Source organism: Apteryx mantelli, chromosome 1 (assembly GCF_036417845.1).
Source record: "Apteryx mantelli isolate bAptMan1 chromosome 1, bAptMan1.hap1, whole genome shotgun sequence".
Lineage (NCBI taxonomy): Eukaryota > Metazoa > Chordata > Aves > Apterygiformes > Apterygidae > Apteryx > Apteryx mantelli.
The window spans coordinates 100,996,266-101,021,045 of NC_089978.1; the positions used below are offsets into that span (position 1 = coordinate 100,996,266).

At 39.9% G+C, this 24,780-nt stretch overlaps 1 protein-coding gene across 1 annotated transcript in view; it reads left to right on the forward strand.

The window, feature by feature from the left end:
• Window positions 1-24,780, forward strand: part of DSCAM (DS cell adhesion molecule) — a 405,855-nt gene that overhangs the window by 214,361 nt on the left and 166,714 nt on the right. Inside the window, exons 2-6 of the mRNA XM_013955244.2 lie at window positions 8,990-9,136; window positions 13,056-13,334; window positions 15,719-15,994; window positions 18,503-18,799; window positions 19,617-19,892. Of these exons, the coding sequence (XP_013810698.2) occupies window positions 8,990-9,136; window positions 13,056-13,334; window positions 15,719-15,994; window positions 18,503-18,799; window positions 19,617-19,892 (1,275 nt within the window). The remainder of the gene's footprint in view (window positions 1-8,989; window positions 9,137-13,055; window positions 13,335-15,718; window positions 15,995-18,502; window positions 18,800-19,616; window positions 19,893-24,780) is intronic.

Consider the following 24,780-nt stretch of genomic DNA (forward strand, 5'->3'; position numbering starts at 1 on the left):
ACAGAGAGACTTGACTGATCCCTAATATTCCTGAGATGTAGGTGCCAAAATAATACTTGTGTGTAATGCTTTTCTATTTTTCCACAGAAAGCCTTTTAACTAAGGACTGTTCAAGGATTCTATGGAAAGTATTTAATGACCTTGCTCTGTTCATCTCATAAGTTTTTAAAGAGATGGTGATGATGGTTGAAGTTGGACCTTTGAACAGCTCTGAGCTCCTTTGTCTGAGGGGCAGCATGTAGCAGTAGAACCGCAGCTGATTTACCACCATCCACTGATGTAGACTAAGCTGTCGTTGAAATAGAAGTCCTTCCTGGGGAGAGACCTGATTGAAGACTGGGGAGGTGAGGCGGGGAAAGGGAGATAAAAAGTAATGGTGTAAGAAAATAATCTTCTGACTTTGTTTTGAGCTATCAGGTATACACAGAATAGACTTTGTATCTAGGTTACAACTGGAACCATGTCAGGCCATGGGTTTGAAAATACTTATGTATGACCTTAACTTTTTTGCACAGAAATAGCAACAGTTAGTTTTTGTAACATAATCTAAACAGATTAGGTGTCCATGTAGAAAAGCAGAATACCTCATCTGAGGGTGCTGACTTGTTCTATGAATTCTCAAATTTAATCCTGGGAATAGAAAGAAAGAGAAGAAAAAACTCTGTCTGCTGTGGTACTGAAGAAAACTTCAGACCTGCAAGCTCAGTCTAATTGATAGAGACGCATCTCTGTGAGCTTCAAGGAGCCTGGAACAGTAGCTCAGATGTGCCAGCAGCCTCTTTGCCTCAAACTACCGCTTCCCATGGCATTTCTATTTGTCTTTTTCCTTATGTCAGGAAAAACTGGGAAGATCAAAGATCTCACAATTCCCCATAAGTGACATCTCACTTTGGGGGCACTTGACACACTTCATACTGAATTTTTGTCCCAGGATGGAGGCCTCTGCAGTTATCAAAATCCAGATCTGTGAGAGTAAAGGACCAGACCAAGTAATGCAAATAGGTATTTGCTGCCTTAGCAGGTGTACCTCCTGAAGGGCAGAGGCCATAAGACACGGGAGAGCTCATGGGTACTGCTGCTGCTGGGAAATTTGAGTTTAGTTAAAATGTTAAATTTAAAGTAATTTAAATTTAATTGACTAAAGAAGTTTGTTGCCCCTAGGGCGCAGGGCAATGCCATGGCTTCCCTCCTGTTCCTCTTCTCCTCGAAGTCAGGTGTAGGCAATGTCCCCAACAGGGAGAGGGTTGATGGCAGCACACTCCAAAGATGCAATTTATGGACTCCAGAGCTGAGAGGATATGAGAGGCCAGAACAATCAGTGTTACTCTCTGTCGGGTCTGCTGCCAGGGTCTGTGAGCTTGGCCACATTCCAAGAGGAGGAGACTGTGCTGCTCAGAGCAGCGTAGTCATCTTTTGACCATCTGCAGCACCTACTGTGAGGAACACCCCAGGTCTCTCACATAGGAGGCATATATTATGCAAGCAGAGCTTGGAAGAGTGAAATCATTGCCTCCCTCCTTCCTTGCCACCATTCTCTTCCTCATCTGATTTCTGGTTTGTGTATGAAAAGCATTTGCAGGCCTGTGACTTTAGGGCACAGTTTAAGCATGGCTGCTTCGAGCACATTTTCCATGCCTGGAGCAGCAGATGATTGTTTTGCTTTTAGAATGGTGTTGTAGCAGTGCAATAAAACTGAGTTATTGATTATTCTCTACTTTGGCTCTGCGGGGAGGTTTCTGCCCTTGCATGCACAGGTCAGGGAAACCACATTAAAATCTAGCTAGCAAAAGCACTTCTGTCCAGCGGAGGTGACAAGTACAACTGATGATAAAAGTTTATTTGTTCTGTTTTATGATTTGGCACGTGATTAGAACAGCCATCTGTTCTTTTAATTTCTATCAGCCCAATTTAGACTGCAATAACATAATGTCGTAAGATGCATTTACGACAAAGTCAAAATCAAATATGATTTTTTTTAAAACCATCTTGAGAATAACATCACCCCTATTTAAAGACTAACAGCATGCTGGGGGAAAAAAGCATGATAAAAGAATAATTAATGTTACAGTTTTAAAATATTCTCATTTTCATGCAAGAATACTTTACACTAATTCCACAGGAAAGTGTTCACATTTTCTTATGAATTATACATGAGAACAATTTCACATAGGAAACCTAAACAGAATTATTTTAACTTATCACCAAGACCTGTAAAATTTTATTTTAATCTGTGATATTATACAGTCTAATGGAAGGCATTAAAAACCTTACATAAGAGCAATTTCATAATTGTTAATGTGACCTCTTCTCACTTAGAGAAATGAATACAGGATTTGCCAATGCAGCTAAACTTTAATGAAGTCACTGGATTATTTAGGGCAGTAGTCAGAAGACAGTAGAATGAAGGGTGTGCTTCTAAAATATCATCTATGGGATTTTGGACCCTTAGTTAAGGTTGGTCAAGCCTAGATTTGACCCAGCTCCTCCTCCTCTTCCCCATTTGTTCTCTTCACAGTCTTATTACTATGATATATGTGTCTTCAGAACAAATGGGTCAGTAATATATCAGAAGAAAAAAATAAAGTTTCAAATAATGAATGAAGATTGGAAACATATAAGGAAACAGATGTTGGTAAAATATGCAAATTATTCAAACACTGGTGGAATAGTAAATCATTATATGGCTGGGTGAGTTATGTAGGCAGATTTGGACTGTGTGATAAAGACAACTCATTTGAACATGTAGTTTTTAATACAGCCAGTTCTAATGTCAAGAAAGAAAAAGACAATAGATTTAATCTACAGAATGAGGGAAATCTATTCTGTAAGACTGTGACTCTGAAAGGACATCATAATTTGTGGTGAATAACCAAAGCAACTTAGTATGTATAAGAGGACTATGCAATTCCTGGATATATAAATGGAGGGAAATTTTGCATAGAAGAGAGTGGTGACATTCTGCATTCAATATTACCAGAACTGTTAATGAGCGATTGCGTCCAGCAGTGTGATGCAGACTTAGAAAGAACTTTAAATAAAGTTGGTAAGGTGTTGGGCAAAAACCACAGGAATACTTCAAAATATGAATAATTCACAGTAAATGAGCTAGGAATTTCAATCTATTTAACTTATTAAAGAGATAAATAGTTTAAGAGGTAATTTCCTCATGTTCTGTAAGTACTGAAATGGGCAGACTTCTGACTAGAGAGAAAATCTTTATAAACAAAGACACAATAAGATCCAATAGCTGGGGTCAAAGCCAGATATACTGAGATCACAAACAATGCACTAAATTTTAAAAGCGAGAGTAATTAACCACTGGAATAATTTACCCAGGGGTATCATATACTCTCCACTGCAAGAAGTCTTTAATCATGACTAATGTCTTTTTTTAAAAGCCATAGCTTAACTTTCAGATTAGGACTTGACACAGGATTTAATGGATGAAGCATGGAAGGTCAGAATAAATGACCCTGATGGTTCTTTCTAGTCCTTGGATCTATATCTATTTCAGTCTCAGAGAGAAGCAGACTTCTGTGTTAGTGACAGATAGGGAGCTGGAGAATGAATTATGAGTTCTATTCCCATGTTTTTCCACTGACTTCTGCACATCAATCCATGTACCTCAGTAAACCCCATTGTAAAACAGTTAAAATAGTAATTGTTGCTACACTTGCCTACCTCACCAAGGCAAAGAGTAATAAGGGTTCATAATAACCCTTGAACTTTTTCAGTGAAAGACCTAATACAGATGTTGGGCCAGATTTGCAAAGGCACCAAGCATTAAAATCTGAAACTGAGGAAACACGTAAAAGACGTGAGCATTCGATGTCTCTGAAAATCAAATGGCAAAATTATTATAATCAAGTGTTCAAGGGATTAATACAAACACTACTGAGGAGGAATAATAAATGGCAATTATGAAATATATTTTGACAGTGTTCTTTTTAATTGTTGTGAAGGAGGCTTCTGTGCCTTCCTCCCTTGAAGCCTGCTAACAGCCAAACAAACAAAAAGCTTCAGTTTATCTAAAAGAATGTTCTGTTAAAAAAAATCCTTATTTGGCATATTAAGTAGGTGAGTCAAAAAAATTAGACTTTGTTGCAGCAAAGCAAGAGTGATTAAATTAAATGCGCCTCAAGAATAGAACCCTCCCCTAGATCAACAGGGTAATAAAAGCTTGTCGATCCCCATCCTGGTGCATTTCTAAACACTTTTTGAAGTACTGAACACAGAACACTCAACACTTTGGCTTTGTCACAGTTGACAGCCTGTCGGTTTTAATGAAAATGCTTTCCATTTAGAAGATGACAGAAATTACATGCACTTCCCCTTTTATTTTTCTGTCATCTTTTCTGTCTAGCATTTTTACAGTAGAAGGAGAAGTTGGTTATTAAAGCATTACATAAGTATGTAAAATATATTAAGAAGAAGAGAGGAAAAGAAAAAGCTTTAGCCCTGCAATTATACACAATATGTGTTGGTGAGAAATGTATGCTGTCGGATAACATCTGATGTGTGGCAATAACTATTTATTTTTAGTTATCTTTAAAGAGGGTGAGGCAAAAATCTCTAGATAATACATTAAGTGAAGGTTTTATTATACAATTGCCTGAGTAATTTCCAACAGGAAGATGATCTAAACAGTGTTAGATAGCTCAAGTATGTTCATAACTTCTGTAGAAAACAGAACAACAAGATAACACTGAACAATTTCTTGGCTTTGCACAGCTTTCATCAAGCTCTTTTGATAAATGGAAACCTTTTAATATATGTACCAACTGTGTTTGACCCAGATGTATAAGTGCATTAGAGAAAACACTGCCAGAGCTGAAGAGAGAAGGTTTCACCTGCAAATGCAAGGCAGTACTATGTGATCTGAAAATAACCCACATATCTATACATATCCTTCATCTTGGTAGTAGGCACTCCATATACTTCCCGAGTTTCAATTCCAGTGTAAATATTACTGGGAATAAAGTGCACAAGGTAGAAATATTGAGGAAGTGAGCTTTTAGCACTTTGAAGGGAAGCTATGGATTTGATCTCTAAATTTCTGTGACAGTTACTTCGTGCTTATCACAAGAAGAGAGATAAATTTAATTATTAATGATGGCCTGTATAGTTCATGCCTCAAAATTGCACTTACTTCTCAAAGGACCTACTGAAAATAGTGAAAGTTTTAGAAAAGCATGGAAAATGGAATTCATTTTAAAACTTTGGATGTGTTTGTATGATCTTAAACTTGCACATACTAGTAATCTCCAACAGTGTGACTCTTCATAGAACAGGAGTTACGCATATTTAGCAAAGTTACAAGTTTCCAGAAAAGAAAGCTATGCAAAGCCCTTGTACAGTGAGTACCATTTCTGCCTCTTGGCTGTTTAGATGTTCAGTTGCTTGGCACAAATGCACAGCATGTGCAGGTTTACTGGCGGGATCACAACAGTCGCAGCCACCCAATTAACACCTTCTGATGCTCACGTGTGCTCCTGGGCTTGTGATGCAATAGCAGCTGAGCAGCCTCTCCACTGATGTCCACCCCAACATGGTTTGGTGATGGAGTTGCATCTCTTGCTGTGTACATACATTGCTTATAGTCTGGTGCAAGCCTTGATCGGGCTCCAGAGGACGTTTCTGTATGGAGCTTGCATCTCCAGCTCAGCAGCCTGGAGGCCCTGTTCACCACATGGCACTGCTGTGGGCCAGCACACAGCTAATTGGCTACCCTGGCTGTAACATGCAGTGGGCCAGTGCTCACACAGCTGGAAACAGAAGCAGGAAGAGGTTGCCTTTGCCTCCATACCCATCATTAACCCTAAGTGAAGTCCTTAAATGTGATTCACATCTCCTGAAGCTGTCGTTTCATGCTGCCTGCAGACTAAGGCAGACAACTGGGCTTTAATTACCTGTAGTTCATGTAACATATTTCTTTGCAAAGGAAGATTTGCTTTATAAATATTTCAGTATGGAATTTGCATCTAACACAGGAGACAAACATCCCAGGGGTTTCCACACCAAAATTCTAAATATCCTTTCTAACCTAGAATTAGGGTTGAAAGTAAATGAATCTTGTTAACACAGACATTGAGTGCCTAAGTGATGAGGAGAAAATAGGTGGAATGGGTCAAGTGATTATGTCTGAGCATTTGGGGACTGTAAAAGTAAAAAGGAAGAAATATTTAGTATAGGATATGGCACTGTAGCTAGGAGCTATAGTGTGAAAATCAGCTTTAAAAAAAGTATTCCCTGACCAACAGGAAGTACCACTTCTTTGTGAATCAAGATGAAACTGCCTCCCTAAGAAATGGTAGACTTCTTCTCAGCTGTGGATTTGAAACCCAACTGTACAATTGATGGAGTGTAAAGAACAGTCTTATGATACAGGGTGCACCAGGTGATTGCCTACATACTTGCTGACTGTGCTTTCTGGTTGTTAGTAACTGTTAGCTGCCAGATATATGTAGGAAACACCATTAGCATGTTTGCTTAAGCTAAGCTATTGAGCAGGCTAGCAAATTAATAACTGCTTAGTAATGGAAAAGCTAGGTAAAATATTTTTATTGAATTAACTTACTCTTATTAAGCCATGTATATCATGTCCTCCAAACATTACAACTAAACTTATTCAAATATAAGATGCAAGATAGCTTTGCATTTTTCATGTGACCTTTTCTAGGATATATTTCAGGCGCCTGGCTATGTCACTGTGAAATATTACCTCCTCAGGTGCTTTTCCTACTATATTCAACAGTATATTTGTTTCAAAGTAATTTGTGTTGAAACACAAGTCTTCCGTATGCAAGCAATTACATTTTCAAGAGCATATGAAACAAATATGGCCTTTGTATAAATGGGACCCCCCCCAATCCCCCCCTCCCTTAGCTTTTACACACTTCATACGTTAGGCTGGAATACAGTGTTGCTCCAATAGTATCTCACTGCTGAGGAGAACGTTCTTGCCTTCTGGTCCTCTCTCCTTGTGCTTCACACCTTCCTTAGCCTCGCTGTCCCTCAGGGTAGTGGGCAGTCGCTCAACATCTTCTATGCCTCTGTGCTGGGGATTTGTTTTGTTATTAAACTTTTTAGTAATGGCACATTATTGGAACAAACAAGGCACTTCAGAAGGGTATGTACAGTGTTTGTTGTATTTTTCCAATGTTGTGATCCAGCTCTGCTTCCATACTTGTGCCTTGACTTTTAGGAGAACAGGGTCAGCCAGGAGAAGTCATAGCTGTGATTATTTTGTGATTTGGTACTCGTACAAAGAAGAGGAGGTGTGCTGAGGTTGCTTTATTCGGTGTTCTTTGTGCCAGTCCTGTCCTGTGACGTTAAGTGTTTCAAAAAAATTTTTTTTTCATTTATTTTTGACTATGGTTAAAGGCGATTGCCCTCTGTAGTGATACCATTTCCTTTCTGTCTTTTCTCTGCTGGATTGCTTGCACATTGACGCATTTGTGAGCAAGCACCCTGACTACTGTTAATTATTAAAAAGTCATTGCTCAGATCTAACTCTGAAGAATATGAAATATTTCTTATTGCTTATTACTGGATATTAGTTCATAATGGCTTTCATTTTTGTGTATTCTTTCCTTTGGTTTGGGAGTCAGGTGTATATTATAATACACACATAAAGATATGCATGTTGCAAGAGCTACCAGACACCATCTTTTTTTTTTCTCCAATGCAAAAATTTTAGAAAAGTATTCATAGGTCAGTCTGCAGTATTTCTTTTGAAAACAGTGGCCACTCTTGTAAGACTCAAGTTTGCAATCCATTCTAACCGCATTATTTTCCATTTATTCTAATATGGGAAAAATTTGAGAATAAACATGTAGATGTTAGCATTTCTGTGTCCTTGATCTTAGAACATACATTTACAGAACAGATGCATCTGTGCAGGTGTCAAATGATCAAAATTGCACGTGTGTACATATGTACCATATGACATTTTGTACATATTCTAAAATTAATTAAAAAATACTGTGCTGGACTTATTTTTCTTCCTGAAGTGAACTTTTCGTTGTAGAAAAAAACTCTTACAATTAAAACTTATTTAAGCCCTTCATTTAGACACAGAGTATGTGCACCTGCTTACATTGTACTTCTCCAGTTGCAGACTGCAATATTATAAACAACAAATGTCCACAGCAGACCAAATATATTAGTACGGAGCTCCAAAGAGCCCAGCCCATCCTGCTGAGGACTGTAGTACATTAGCACACAGGAAACATGGATAGAGAGAAGTGAGACTGTTTCTGACACTCATGGTCTCTACTTTACGGCCAGCTCAAGTATGTACAACTCCACTGGGGTCAGGTTTTTCTGTCCTTGTTTTCTCTTTTGCAATCACACCTGAAATAGTCTATGGAGCAGGTCTCTGGTTCTTTTCTCTAGTATTCTTTGGCAAATAGGCCCCATATCCTTGGGCAAAAATTTCCTACTTTTGTGAGTTTCTCTCATTTTCACTGATCTCTTTAGTTCTACTTTTTTGATCCTTTTTGCTCTGTTTTCTGATGCACCTGGGCAATGAATGCCATTTTGGCTAATACTGTTTTATTATGCATGTCATCCCACACAGTCCTTCTAATGTGTACAACTGTGCAGGTGAATTAGTATCATATCACACTCTAATGTTGAGTTAACCTGGATTAAATTCTTCATTAGCAATTTATTTTATTTTATACCATGTATTTTATTTCAGGTACCTCTTGTATATCGGTGATTGTGATGTTGACCATGGAACCTTCCTTTACTTCATTGCACACATTTTCTGAATAGATCCCTATCTTTTTTATAAGAAGTGCACATGAATTAATATCTTTATATGCATTTGCACTTAGTAAACTTATAACTGTCAGCTTCTAAACTCTGGCAATAAAACCTTCAGGACCCTCCAGCCTGCTTCCTCCATCTCTAAGCCTGGGAAAGCAGAATACAGTAAAAACCTGCAGGTATTTTAAACACTGCAATTTCTTGTGTCTTTCAGGACCTAGATTTCTCATCACATCCACGGGAGCCTTGTATATTTTAGACGTACAGAATGAGGATGGACTGTACAACTACCGATGTATCACAAGGCACAGATACACTGGAGAAACACGACAAAGCAACAGCGCAAGACTTTTTGTATCAGGTGCTTCCTTTTATATAATGTTGAACTAAGTACCACGTATGCCTGTCTCTGGTGTGCTGAACTGACAAGGCAGGAGCTTGTGTCCATAGGCACTAATGATCAACTCCTCTGTCAAATGGATGGTAGAAGTGGTTGGCTGTGAGCTTACTGCTGCCACTGAAAAGTAAAATGTCCCCATTTTAAATAGCTTTTTTTCTGTTTTTCTCCTCCTATTAGATATTTCCAGAGAACCTGCAGGGTGCTTGGCCTGGCTTTGGCATTTATTCCAGTGATTTTTAGTAGGTATAGAGTGCTTTATAAAAGGACTCTGGCTGGGATTCATCTCATTAAAAGTAGACATTCGCAGAGAAAGTGTCTAGTACCTTAGCTTCTGTATAATCAATGGAGAGGAACGGACAGTTTTAGGGGTAGTTTATCTGACCTATTTCAGCTGCCTACATTGGGGTGAGATGAATTGCCCCATGGTGCCTATTTCTCTCTGTTAACTATAGCAGAAGCCCAGGGCATTTAGCTCAGCTATAGATACTTCCACTGCAGGAGTCTCAGGTTAGCTGAGGTGCATTTCAGTCTTCCTTTCCATTCACCACACTCCTTCCCCAGGATAAAGAGTGTTTTCCCCTGCTTACAGGAGGGGCGCTCCAGCCAGAAAAGGGTATGTGACCTGGCCCAGGCCACTAAGGGTGCTGCAGGTAGGCAGGAGGGTTAGCAGACTGCTGCCCATGGGCAGATATACTAGTCCTGGGGCAAAAGGCCTTGTACAGCAGGTGTGAAAACTGTAAGGCAGCAAGTAGGTGAGGTGTTTTCACTTTTCTTTCTGTTTGCAAATCATCTCATGATTGTAGTGTGTGTCCTGCTGGGCTGACCTCCTCCCCTCGGCCCCAACACTTGGGGGTTGTCAGTACTGTATTTCTCCAATTCCCTGTTCTCCCCATTTTGTCTCAGGGAAAGGAGGTGGCAATTGTGGGTGAGGTGAGAAGGAGGAACAGACTCTAGGCCTGGGTTTTGAGCTTGTTCTTGAACACTTCTGTTTAGGATTAGCCCTTCCCCATCTCTCCTTTCCTCCCCCATTTGCTGGATGTCTGTAGCTGCACCCTAGGTTTCAATGTATGCACATCTATGATTGTGTTCCCAAATCAGTAGAATTAACTGACAGCATATCCCAGACTTTCTGCTTTCTCGCACTGTGTCCTTGCCTTACAGAAGGCAGGTCCACCTACCCATTGAATACCCTATGGACCTTTTTCTCCTTTTCACTCTTACTAAGTTGCTATATAACCCTAGCCCTAAAGATCCATCAGGGTATGGTGACCATTACAAGCTAACAGTCAGAGGCATCATTGTCCTCTTGTCTTGACCTTGTGCTTTTGACTTTCGGTCTTTTTATGAGAAAAATCTAGTGATTAGATCTCAATTTCCCATCCTTTCTTTGAGAACCGAAAGGGAGACAGAAGTGGGCACAAGGATTTGCATTAGCAACATACTTCTTGCCCAGTATGAGCATTGCTGAAGGATTCTGAAGCCTTCTGAACACACAAATCAGTACTTAAATATACTAATGCTAAAAATAGTGTGATTGTTCAGGTTAGAATTACTTACCAGTCAGATCCAGGAGCTTCTTTCTTTGATATGTGTCTCCTGTGGGTAAAACTCTTTCCTCTGCTTTTCCCAGCCAGATGAAGAAATATTATTCCTGCACAATAATCTGCCTGTTTTGGTCTTAACAAGGAAAGGCAGGCTCTTATCCTTCTAGCTGGCTCAATTTTATGGTCTGTTTCCGTATGAAATCATGCTAAGGCTGAGCCAGTGGTAATATAAATAAAATTGGGCTTGTATCTTGGTTACCACAGGAAAATTTCTAGTTATTGCACTGAAAAAGGGGGAAAAGTGAAAGCTCTGTCTCTTCTGTAGTTCATGGCAAGCACCCTAAAAGATGTGCCCTGTCTGGAGTTTCCTCTTCTATTTTCCTCTACACACCAAATCAGAGTAGAAAATTTTACCTGTCCCAATGTGCAATAGCTGGCATTTTTGAATATTGTGGAGTTAATTGTTCTCTCTTAGAGCTATACTGTGCTCTCATTTCCAGTCCTGTGAGGCTACTGAACAAGTATTGCAGTTATGGACAAAGTTTGTCTCTAAGTATTTCTCTAATGGATTTTCTTTTCCTTTAGTGGATCTTTCTATATTTAAAAATAGTGAGTCTTTTAAGAACTGAAATCAGAGAATCCATGAATATAGCTGTGAAAGGTCTACATACATTTTACATGCATTTTTTGCTTGCCTTTTACATCCTTAAATATTCTTTGCTTACTTGGTGATGAAGTGTTTGGTGGTGAATATTCATTATTGTTTATCAATTCATGCAAAATCATTTGTTTAGCTACTGGCTGATGTGTTTGTAATGAGACAAACAGTAAGTTGCTGTGTTGTTGCCTTCAATGTCTCAACTTTGCTGGCACATACAGAGCAGAAAAAATTCTGTGGTCATTTTCCATTAAACCTGGCATTTAGCGTGTTATTTAGATATTAGCACAAAAGTTACTGGACTGGCCACTTATTCCATTTGTTTACAATCAAAATTTCTGTTTTAGAATTGATAGAATAACTTGCATAGGGCCTCTAGTTAACACAGAACATGTATTTTGTTTTCAAGTATATCCCTCCAGGTGTGACAGTAGTTTATGAAGATATGTCTAAGCTAGTTTTAAACCAAGTAACTCAGATGCTGATTGAACTATAACTTGAGTAGCTTGAATTTAGCATGGACTGCTTATTTAATATTCTTTCCAGTTAATGGCAGGGATCTGCTGCAGCTGCTTTTTGAGCAGTACCTGAACTAACTAATTTAAAACCCACTTGATAATGTCAAAGTGGTTGCAATCACACCTACATCTAGTCAACTACCATGTCAATATACCCCAAAAGAGACCAGTGTATTAGACAGGAGTGAAAGGAGTTGCTCAGTGTGTGAACTTTCTCTGTGAGACAGGAATCTTAGCAAAGTGGGTTAAGATATATGATGAGTAACTATTGAAATAGTTTTTTGATATATTTATCATTTATTTATTTGTTTATCAACTATTCATTGATTTATTATTTAGTATTTATGTTGCAGTAGCTCCAAGATGTCTCAGCTGTATGGGCTTCCATTGTGCTGCATGCTGCACAAAACTAAATCATATCAGTCTCTTTCCCCAAGCATTTTCAAACTAAAAGACCCAGCCTCACAAATAATTTGCTATCTTTGGTGAGGTACACACACCTCTGGTGAAGGGCACGCTGCCAGATTTCTGTGAGACACAAATACATCCCAGCTGCTACATAAGTGTGCTTAGCTGAGAGCTGCTTTTCTCAATAAATTGAGCACAGAAAGTTGGAATATTAAGTTGTAAATTGCTCTTGCCATCTCAAGTTCTTTTTCCAAAGAAGAAAAGGCCTGTCTGTTGGGTAGTCTACAGATAGTGATTCCCAATGTCTTTATCCATTTCTTTTCTGACAAGGGAATAAATCACTCCTTTAATTCAAAACCTTCTGACCACTGAGAAACATGGAGAATGTGTTGGCTTCATTCTAGTCGAGTAGTGCAGGGACAGCAGTAATAATTGTTAAGGCAACACATTTCTGGCTCTCCATTCCTCTGATGGGAGACATGAAGGATGATCAGAGAAATGGCTGCCACCTGGAAAAAATCCAGTGGGAGGGTTTCCAAGTAGTCATGAGATATTTTGTTAGTACATGCTGTTGGATCTCAGCCACCACTACTGAGATATTACAGACTGATGGCTGGGGCACAGTAGCAAACTGTAGTACATAAAACACTGGGTAGCAAGTCAAACAACAGAGGAGAATAAATATTGCCATATTGCTCAGTGAATGAAATAATTTTAATGCTCCTATTGAAACCCTCTGTTTGCTCTTTCAGATCCAGCGAATTCAGCTCCATCTATTCTAGATGGGTTTGACCATCGTAAAGCCATGGCAGGACAGCGAGTGGAGCTGCCTTGCAAAGCATCAGGGCACCCCGCACCAAAGTATCGTTGGCTGAAGGACAATGTTCCCTGGGAGCCTGACAGCAGGTTTCGGCAGACTGTTACAGGTCTGCTGATAGAGAACACGCGTCCCTCGGACTCAGGCAACTATGTCTGCGAGGTGTGGAACAACTATGGTACTGCTGAGATGATAGGGCGATTATATGTAAAACGTAAGTCCTTGGACTAAGTTAAATTCTTGGTCCAGTTCTTGCAGGGTGGTCTGCACCTGGGAAAAAATTGTTGTGCCTTGCTGTACCTTCCGTTTTGCTACTTGAACATTAGCAATGCTTAAACTTTTCAAAGTTGCACAACATCTGAAAGTAGACTCTGTGGAGATGGGTTAGTTGGACAATTGAGCGATCAGAAGTGCAAATAGATGCAATTTATAATGTGGCTATATAATTTATCACATAGAGGATATGTAATTTAGAAGCTTGAATTGGATGCTTAAAAAGAAATTGCAAATGTTCTCATGAGTAAAGCTGCCAAACTCTGGTTGCTGTGACTCATGCTGTTCAGTAATATTGAATACTCATACCTCTGCTAAGTTGAGTATTCATGTGTGAATATTCTGAATGTTTCACAAATTCTAGCAAAGGTAGTTATTACTCAGAAGCTCTGCACTGGGAAAGTGTTATTCGTCTATTGTTAAAAAAAAAAAAAAAAAAAAAAAGATTTCCTGGAATAGAAATATTCCTTAGTGAGCTAACTTTTCCACCTATACTGCACGACTAACACGCTGCAAAAGGGAGACGTCTGTGAACAGTTCAGGCCATAAAAATTTCTTTACCAGTAATTACCCCCAACAGATTTGGGCAAAATAAAACAGAGATCATAGGTCAATAATTTTTGAATTATAACAGAGTGAGCTTTGCTTTTTAAATACATTTATAAGAATGAGTTGAATTCAATCTACCATATATGATACAAAGTCAAAACCTGCAGAGAGAAGATGTAATGATATTTCTAGTGATATCAAAGGTATTCCCAGTGCCTGGTGATATGTTTTACTTATGGACACAGTGATCAACTGGCCAGTAGATTTCTTCTGGATCAGATTGGCAGGAAGCAACAGTTGGGAGGACTTTTACCCTCCTCTGTAGTAGAGGTTGTGGTCCACTTTCTTGAATCATCTTGACTCTAAGATACTGATGGTGCCCTTGGGTATGCCTTTTCTGTTTAATGGGTCATTGCCAGCTTTGGGTCTTTGTGGCCTTTTGTATAGGAAACTTGGAGATGTTCAGTGACTTGTAATATGCATTTGAGCATAGCTTAAATATTACTCTGGACCATTCTGAAGGAAGTATACTACATAAAATATCTGCGATCTGGAATGACTGGGCCCCTGACCCATGTTCTTCCCCAGGCCACTGTCCCCAGTGGGCCAGTAATTTTTGGCAATATGTAGTGGAGAATCAGTAAAGATTTCTTCCAACAATTATGTTATGAAATGTTCTATACAGTGAATGACTTAGTTGAGGAAGTTTTTATGTATATGGATATACGTATATGTGTGTGTATGTAAGTTAGTAAGAAGTAAATAGGATAGAATAGAATGTATTTAGTACCAGAAATGGTATCAGTTTTGGTTATACACAGCAAAATGTATTATGCCTTTCGTTCTTATTGGTAGAGAAAGTATTGAACCTGCATCAGAATTCAGTCTGAAGGTACACTTGAAAGTAATCCCTTATCTTTATAATGAAGCCAAACCAAAATATACAAAGCGTGGATGGAGGTCTGCATCCAGTAATGCCAGTAACTGTTAGGTGGAGGATAAAGATTGTTTTCCTCTCATTTATTTTTAGTACTTTTTTTCCACATTGTGCTTTTTTTTTTTTTGCAATTAAATTTTTTCCATTTTTTATTAGGAACCTATATCCTGTTTCTTAAGGCTAACTTGAAAATACTGTAGTGCTGTTATGTTGGGGCAGAAAATTTAGTGAGCCCACACAAGGAAACTGTTACATGTGGACAGATCCCACTGGTGTCTATGGCTTCATCTGTGTTAACATTTTAGTGCAGATCTTTCACTCTGTAGAAGCACATCTCCTGGCCACAGGCATTCGCTGCACATGCTCACATCAGGGAGTGGTTTTGGAACATGTGAACTAGATTCCGTTTGGATGAAACTGAACCAGAAGATGAGCTTCAGGAACGCATCTAATGCACCTCAAAGGTCCAGACTAAACTAATCTGAAGCAATGTCCCACCTTCCCAAAACATGTGTAGTGCTGATGATATGCCCTCAGCACCAAACATTTTACTCTGTAGGTCTTCTGCTACTATTCGTTTAGGCATAGTCTCGAGGATTATATCATGTGATAAAAGGGTTATTCCTACAGATCCAAGCATTGTATCATGAATGCTGATGGGGGAAATGCTTAATAAATCAAACAGTCATCTGTTCTTTTTTCAGAGGTGTATGTGTGGGATTTTTGTTGTCTTCCATAGTTGAGAGTTAATTTTTTACTCCCACATAAATGTACATCTATACTTAACATTCTCTACTTCCCTTTCCCTTTCCTTCCTTCTTTTTGTTTTAAATCTTCAGAGCCACTAAAAGCCACAATCAGTCCACGGAAAGTAAAAAGCAGTGTTGGTAGTCAAGTTTCCTTGTCCTGCAGTGTGACAGGAACTGAGGACCAGGAGCTCTCCTGGTACCGTAACGGTGAAATCATCAACCCTGGTAACAATGTCCGGATCACTGGAGTCAACCGGGAGAACCTTATTATGGATGGCATGGCCAAGAGTGATGGTGGCGCATACCAGTGCTTTGTGCGCAAAGACAAGATGTCCGCTCAAGACTATGTTCAGGTGGTACTAGAAGGTCAGTCACCACCTGTTTTGCCAGTTCTGGTTGTTGTGCAGTAATATGATAGCTCCATAATGTATATGTTGTCTTTGGCCTCACTGTTGTAAAGTGAGGTATAGAGGGCCCTAAACAAGAAAAGAGGGTACCCCTAAGGTTTCAGTGGGATTTATTGTGGCTCCCCACACTGAAGAAAAGCTAATAGAAGGAAAAAAATCATTTGAAAAAAATATCCCTCCTGAGCAGTCCTTCCAGTCTTTTTCAGAGGGTTTTTTTAAGTGCTGATTTTTTACATCAACTTTTTGGCAGGACAAGAGAGAAGAGGTCTCTATTCAACTCCAAATACCTCCTTCTTGGCATGGGTTTTCTGGTTGGACGTATTGGCCGAAGGCCTGGAGACCATATTAAGTAACTGGCACACTGTTCCACATGATAATCAAGTGAGGAAAGTAATCAATTTGTACAGAGCCAGTTCGCTAATGAGGCTGTAGTGTGGTTGTGGCATGGACACTATTTTTAGAGCCTTTATAGAAAAAGAGGAGATTACCTGCCTGGACCTAGTTGCCTCGGCAACCATCTCCTGTGACTAAGAAACCCTAAGGAGCATATTGATAATCTATCATGATGTCGAGAGAGTGCAGGTTATCAGAGAGCAACAGCAGGAAAGATTTCAAAGACACTCAGGTCTCGCTGCGAAAATAATGTCTGCTTTCATCTCCAAAAAAAGCCTGTCACTTGAATTAAGAAAAAAAGGAGGGGTGGGGGGATGGCAGAGGTACACACTGTGCACACCCACAGATATATTGGTCCTGTGTCAGTTTCCTTGCAGGATAAAAAGCCCTTTTTTGTTGTTGTTGCTTTGTTTTCTGACAGATGACAACACTTAACACACAGCAAATGAAGGGAATTCAAAGGTGAAAATAAATAAATATTTTAGAACTCTGTCACACAGCCAGCGGGACAGAAATGAAGGGGAGATGGGGAAAGAGGAGAAAATTATGAAATCAAATCAAATGCCCCTCTTGGCATGCTGAGGGCTTTCAGCGTTCTGGGAATGGCAGTGCCCTATGTTTTTGATTATGTGACAGGAGAGGGAACATTACAGCCCTGTTTTTTAACCCTGCTATGATTCAGCCCATTTTGTGGGGGGCCTTGTACACATTGTGCCATTTCCCTCTATCTCCTGGGTGATGCTGCATTGAAATTGCAATGTAAGAATTGTGATTTCCAGGGGGATCATTGTGGTTGAAGCCTCCCTACGATGTGGGTACTTATAGCTGAGTGTACATGCAGAGAAAGTACGTAGTGTCCTCGAATAGATAGTACATAGCACAGAGCATGAGACTTGTCAGTCCTGTCCAAACTTCCTCTCTCCTATATGAAATTGAAAGGATTTGTCCTTAAAGGGCTCCATCCACAAGGTGAGAAGAGTTTTCAGATGTCTGTAGCCTTTCTCCATGTCACACAGAGCATTTTTCTTCTGTTTCTTATGGGCACTGTTATTGTAGGAACACTGAAGTTAGCTCACTCGCCACTTGGTTGTTTTTAAAACCAGACAGTAGCCTACAGCATTGTTTTCCAAACTTCTGACTAGACTGCTTTCTCTATTTTGCATGCTGCTCTTGATGTATGGCCTCTTGCACTTTTACTCCCAATTATACTGAAATTCATTCTAGATACAGCTTTGAAAGTATAATTTTCAATGGAGAACAACCAGGCATTGCATGATCTCAGAAAGAACTTTCTTACTAATAGCAGAGTGTCAGCATTCCTAACCATTACCCCTCTGAATTCTCTGGGTAGGTAATTATTTAATTCTACTCCCTGCTGAATATCTCAAAGTTTGTTTCTCCATCCATTCTCTGTATTCACTCACTTGGTAGAGGCTGAGTAAATTGTGACATGGATCGCAATAGAAACTGTTTGAATGCTCTCATCCCAGAGGGATATTTATCTGCAGTACAAAATGACCACAGAAAGAAATTGGCATCACCACTATTACTGGCAATTCTGTATTCAGGAAAAAGCTTAATTTAATACTTTTCTGAAAGGGGTAGTGTGGGTCAGGCAAGACTGAATTGGCACAGCTGTGTGAAATTAGCCTATGCAAGTTATGCCTGGCTCTTGCCAACAGAACTCATCCCTAACTTTCAAACGAGCTGAAATGTACCAGAAGTGAAATTCCAAATGTGATAAGGTTTTGCTGTGTGTCTTTAGTGATGAATTGTGCATAGTCTATGTTCCACAAGAACCTGGGAGTTAATATTGCAGAGCCATGGTCCCTCCATTCAAGTGCTCTTTCGTCAGCAGGGGTCAGTAACAGGTTTCTTAGAAGATGAAAAAGAAACCTGCAGAAAGGAAAGCATCAATTAAGCAGTCTACTAGGAAAATTTATTTCCCTCCCTCACCTGGAGCACAGTTGTTTGCATCTCTTCTAAAAAACTCTTGGCTCATGTGATAGGCAAAGGTAGAGGGAACAGCTTTATGGCACGTATATACTATTCTCGCTTTTCTTTCCCTCGGCAGATGGAACTCCCAAAATCATCTCTGCTTTCAGTGAGAAAGTGGTGAGTCCTGGAGAGCCAGTCTCCCTTATGTGCAATGTGAAGGGGACTCCTCTGCCTACGATCACTTGGACACTGGACGAAGATCCCATAGTAAAGGATGGCAGTCATCGTATCAGCCAGATTATCACCTCCGAAGGGAACGTGGTCAGTTACCTGAATATCTCTAACACTCAAGTCCGAGACGGTGGAGTTTATCGCTGTACTGCCAACAACTCTGCCGGAGTCATCCTGTACCAGGCTCGAATAAACGTAAGAGGTGCTTGTCAAATCAGCTCCTCAAAAAAACACACATAACTCATTGTAGTGGAGAAGAAGATTGTTGCATGTGTTGAACTGAGTCTTGGAATGCCAAAACCAACTTCCTGTTTTTCCTCTCCTTTTCTTCCCCCCTCTCTCTTCCCACCCTGCCTCTTCAGCCCCATCTAGAAAGTGTATGGTATGGTTAAATGTTGGAAGATACCCTTTGGCTTGTGTTCTACAGTCTTTTTCCCTATACTCGTCTCTATTACTTCATTGTTTCTTTACTTTAGTCCTGCTGTGCATGTTTTTTTTCTCTTGTCCTTTCCTCCTTTATTTGTTCAACATTCATTGTAATTATTCATGTATACAGTACTTTAGCTTGCATTTCTAGCTATACATGGCATAATACCCATCTTCATGGTATTATATTTTATATATGTCAAAATAAATGCTAACTTTTTCAGCATTCTCATGTGTAACAGGATTCTAGCTTAGTATCAGTTTTAGTATTCCACATTAATTAAATCATCCTCAACCTTTAATTTGTAATGCAGTGAAGATTTTATCAGGCAAGTGTTCGATAATACAAATATATACCCCCACCTAATTAGTATGTATGCTGCAGGGTGACGAAAAACTAGAGCATATAAAGATTAGGGAGACTGCATAAGTGGTTCTTAAAAGCAAAAACTGTCAGGTGCTAAGAAGAAGTGTCATGCAGGCTGCGTCTCTAAATGTTGTTAACATTTGTATATTCTGAAAATATATATGCATATTTCCTCAAGCAAACATGCCTTTAAATTATTTTCAAGAGTTTCTGTTTACCTTTATAGGGCCAGCAAGCATTCGACCAATGAAAAACATCACAGCAATAGCCGGCCGGGACACCTACATCCATTGCCGTGTAATTGGCTACCCATATTACTCCATCAAGTGGTACAAGAACTCAAACTTGTTACCTTTTAACCATCGCCAAGTGGCATTTGAAAACAATGGGACATTGAAGCTTTCAGACGTGCAGAAGGAAGTGGACGAGGGCGAGTACACATGCAACGTCCTAGTTCAACCCCAGCTGTCTACCAGCCAGAGTGTTCATGTGACAGTAAAAGGTAAGGTTCACGTGGAAAACAAAAACCAAGCTAATGGCCATGTGTCTTGTAGAAACACAGAATTACACACATAGAATTGTACTGGCAGTCAGTAAATGAACTCTAAGAACACTAATCCAGATTTTTGTTTATTTTTAATGATGGTATACGTAATAATCATACACTGTGTCTTGTTCTTTCTTGACTTGTACTCTACTTCATTCAATTAGCAAAGCAAAGTATTCCCTTCTAAAAGGAAGCCTTGCAAAAGCCAGCTTTTTATGAGCTGACTCCAGAGCCCTGTTTTTACCACGCACACTCAGTCAGCGGATGAATGTTTTGTCACCTAAGTTTCACTGCTGACTGTATCTCTGCTGGATGGCTAACTCCACGTTTTCATTAGCCAGTGACTTCCAGCTTTTAACAAATAAAATGAGAATTTTAAAGTATGCCTTTCTGTCAATAGGCAGAGACAGCAGCTAAATGCATTAGCCTTGCTTTATTATTTTTAAGTATTCTTTTCTGAGTGTTCCTGGTGCTTTAAAAAGGTAACACTAAAATGAACTATAAATAAAGGTGACTTGAAATTTTAACAGTATGTTTAAAATCGATGCAAATAATACCAAACAAGGATGTTCAGATGGACTTGAAAGACTTCAGCAATAGATGAGGATAGGAATTTTCTAGCACTGTATTGCTAATATTCAGACCCATTCACAAGGACACAAAAGATAGAAAACCTGACTGCAGTAGCATCTAGTTCTGAGCAATGGAGCCACTAATCAATGCACTTCATGTGAGCCTGTAGGAAGAACTGAAATAAAATTTTACCTTTCCTGATGTCCTTAGAAACATTTCCTGGGCTTTTTGGTGAGGGGGAAGGGAATAAGGAAGGAGAGATGATTTCTGTGTCTGTTCTCGGATAAGATACAGAGAATACTGAGGTAAAATGACTTTGTTACACGCATTTGATCTTTTATCTTCTTTCTGTTCTGTTTGCTTAGCCCCTTCTTATTTTCATTCTAGAGTGAAGCAATTGCTTGTTATTTCAAGAGGTTAGGGGATTAGCTTTAAGCCACTAGCAATTTGGACTCTGAGAGGCATGACGTCTCATACTCCTGAGGTCAGAAGTGGCACTGTTCATGTGATGTGAAATAAAAAGCTAATTTCACTATGATTTTTTTTTCTTTTTGCATATGTGGTACTTTGTTTGATGTCACAATAATATCACAGATCTGTTGACCCAGTTTAGGCAATAAATGTCAAATTAGTAATTGTGTTGCTACTGCAGTAACTGTTTACTGTGGTAAATCTGTTGGGGAATGCATCCTCTTAAATAATACCATTCTTCAAGTGACTAGGAAAATGAATGTAACCAGACAAAAAATCCAGCAGTCTGTCCTTAAAACTCAGGCATTTAGGCCAAAACATTACTGGCCACTTTGAATGACAGCTGATACCTCATGCGCAATATTGTTTTTCCTTCCAATAGATTACAGATTTCAGATTTGACAATTCCTCCCCCAGAAAGCAGATTTGTCATCCCTACCAATTTTGATTATGAACTGTAGCTTTTATCAATAAATTGAAATCTTATGGCTTGAAAGTATGCTGCTATATTTCTGGATATTCAGCTGCTGAGGCCATTGACTGGTCAGAAATTTCAGACAAATGATGATTGCATATGCTCTGCATAACTGCCATAAATATGCAGTGCATTTGAGGAGTGCTGGGGTTTCAGATGCCCCTGCTGCACCTGTGATACAACATCGCCCTGCATACACTCTGCAAGGCAGATGCATCGGAGCTGTGCAAGTTGCAGTGTGCATGGTGACCCCGTGCATGTGTGATAGATGTGTGAGTGTGGGTTTTGGAGGTGCCAGTGTTGACTGCAGAGAAAGTGTCCTAGCCACTTCAGAACGCCCTGGCCCTGACAAGAGATTGTTACTTGAAAAAAGGTTCATATTCTGTCCTCGTATGCTAAGCCCAAAATGTCAAAGTTGAGCTTTGTAGGTCAGACCTGAACAATTCTCGTGATTATGCTATTTTAGCTGGAGGTCAGCAAGGCCACGGTGTTTTTCTAGATGGCTATGTGTTGTTTTGTTCTGTAACTACATAGAGATTTCATCCAGCGTACTATGGATAGTCTCTTGGAGAGTTAGTAGTGAGAAGATAGTCAATAGTGGCGTGTTGTTTTAAAATACTGTTAATGTTTGTCCTGCCTTTTTTCCTTTTATAGACTCCAAAGTGAATGTGATTATTTTCAGGCACATATGTTTGATTCTGAGAAATATAAAATATGGCCCAGCTTGCATACTGGAGCTAAAAGTACCCTGAAATATGACATCATAAAGGGACTTAATATCAGTGCCTAAATCTCCTTATTTATAGTTCAATTTCTCATACAATCAGTCCACTATTTATTTGCCAGAGAAACAGAGGGAGGGTTTGCGGTTATTGCCCATATCCAACATCATGTGTCCTTTAGTTTGTTCTCAGTTCTGCTGCAGGCTTCCCAGGTGACCCCAAACCAGCCATCTGAACTGTGATTCAGAATAGATGGTACTTTATGAGCCACTATTTGGTATTTTGTTTCCATGTTGTGTTCTGAAGACATAATTATCAATTTCCTCATGAGCTTTTCTGAGATGATAATCTCTGTGGTATCAGAGTGTTTTCAGAAACTGTGAGTTCATTCTCAAAACCCACCTGGGTGATCAGGAGCGATTTGGCAAACAGTGAGTGAGGCACAGAAAGGCTAAACTTAAAAGTACCCACAATTTTTTTGTTGTTGTTCTATTCAGAAAACTACAGCTTGATTTTTCCAGTTCATCTGCTGCATTTATATGTTCAAAGCATTTCTGCCATTTAAATGAAGTTGCATCTGAGAGTGCTGTGTCCTTCTACAAATTAGTCACATTACCCAGATTAGCAACCCCCTGGGAAAGAGATTTAAGCCATTGAATTAGTATTATCTGAGAGATCTGTGGCAAGGGTAGACACAGAATTTGGCTCTACAGGGGAGCATTTATCTGCATTACCCATAAAACTGGTCTTTCTCTTTTTCAATCTTCTGCCTCATTGACTGCCCACTTTCTAGACTCCTCAATACACGAAGCATCCTTGTTCAATCTTGAATGAGGACTTGTCAAATGTAACATCCAAATAAAGATATGCAACAGCTCAAACATGTAATTAAATACAAGAGGGCTGCCCATTCTGTAGAGTATTTTAAGATTTCTGAAAATCCAAATGAAAGCAAAATCTTGAGAGCTTTCTCCAGAAATCTCTATTAGATTTAGATAGGAGAACTGAATGTCTCTTGGCAATAACTTCAGAAAGAAATCCTGGCTGTCAGAGAACCCAAGAGTGGTGCTTTTAGAGCCTTGCTGGGCAGCATCCCACCTGGTGGGCTGTCAGGAAGCCAAAAGCTTGGGAACTGGGCATCTATATGTTATTCAACCTTGAGCCAGCAACTTCCTTGTGTTGTTGGTCAGAGGAATTGAGCAACATGTGAAATCAGTTGCCTCGCTTTTAGGAAGAGCTGGTGTCCTTCTCTGCCCAGCCACCTACTTCAGAGGTCTGCGGACCCCAATGACCCTGGCCCACAGAGATGTGACACAGCACCCCCAAACATCCCTTGTCTGTCCCTTGTCTCTGTCTCAAGATCTGGATCTTGGAAGCTAGCAGTCCCCTAAGCTGGCTGTGGAAAAGCTGAGCGGATAAGCTGGCAGGAAAATAAGCAGGTTTCTGTTTGGCAGACATAACTCTGTTGGAGCTGTGCCTGAGTTCTGACAGAGATTTTTTGAAATCCAGCCATCTTGGCAAATTTTTTTTTGCATTTAGACAAATGAATTGGCCAGTTCCGACAACAGCCATGAAATCTACCCACTCTGTAACACATACATAACATAGGGGCAAGCTATGACTGTACTTGCATGCTTAATTTCTGGTACTTTATACCTGATGAGTGCTTGCCTTCACAACTCTAATAATGTTCTTTCAACATTTTTTACTTTGGCTTGTTTTAAGTGCAATTTACTTTCAGCTTTTTTTCTAAAGCAAACTGAACCCACTTTCCTCCCCCTCCTGCAAAATGGAAACAGCATTTACTGACATCCACATAAGTAATCATCAAGATTAGGCTTGTTAAGGACCTTGCCAAAAATAGAATTAATCTTAGCAGCACTAGGTTCTTATTCTGTATTTGACCCAGCTCTAGTGATTTGCTGATGGGGTTCACATGCATCTGCTGACAGCAGAGGACTAGTAAAAGTCAGACATCCTAGATTCAGGATGAGAATATTCTTTAGAAGATGTAGTCTCTTGTGTTCGTTTCTCCAAAGTATGACCTCTTCTCTTGTCTCCAGCTCATCCTTGCCCTCGTCCTGGCTCTTCTGCTCAGGGTTCCAAAACTAATCTGTCCTCCAGGCCTTTCCCATCTCAGTCCTTATTTCCTTGGTGTCTTGTTCTCATGACTCAGAACCAATCTTCCCATTCAGAGCTCCCAACCTTCCTCCCAGCCTCCATTTACACTCTTCCTTTTCTACCCCTCTTCACATTCCCCATCTCCACTGGCTTTCAGTCCCTGTCCCCTTCACATGGTTCTTAATTCAGAGTTAGGCCATATACCATCCCACTGCTCACTTGTCTTAGTCTCGTACTCCCAGGCAGTTTCCTAATCCACCTTACCTCTGCATTCCTACTGCCAGCCTGCTCCCGACCTGTGACCTTCCTCCACTGCCCCTAAATGCAATTCTATGATTTTCTTTTGTCCTCCTGAGCACCAGTTACAGTTCCTGCTCCGCCGCTCGCTGCTGCTGTCTGCGTGTCCAGCAACATAGGCTGGTTTCCCCCCCTCTGTTCCCTTGGCCCCGCTATCTCCTTTCTCTCTGCATTCAAATCACTT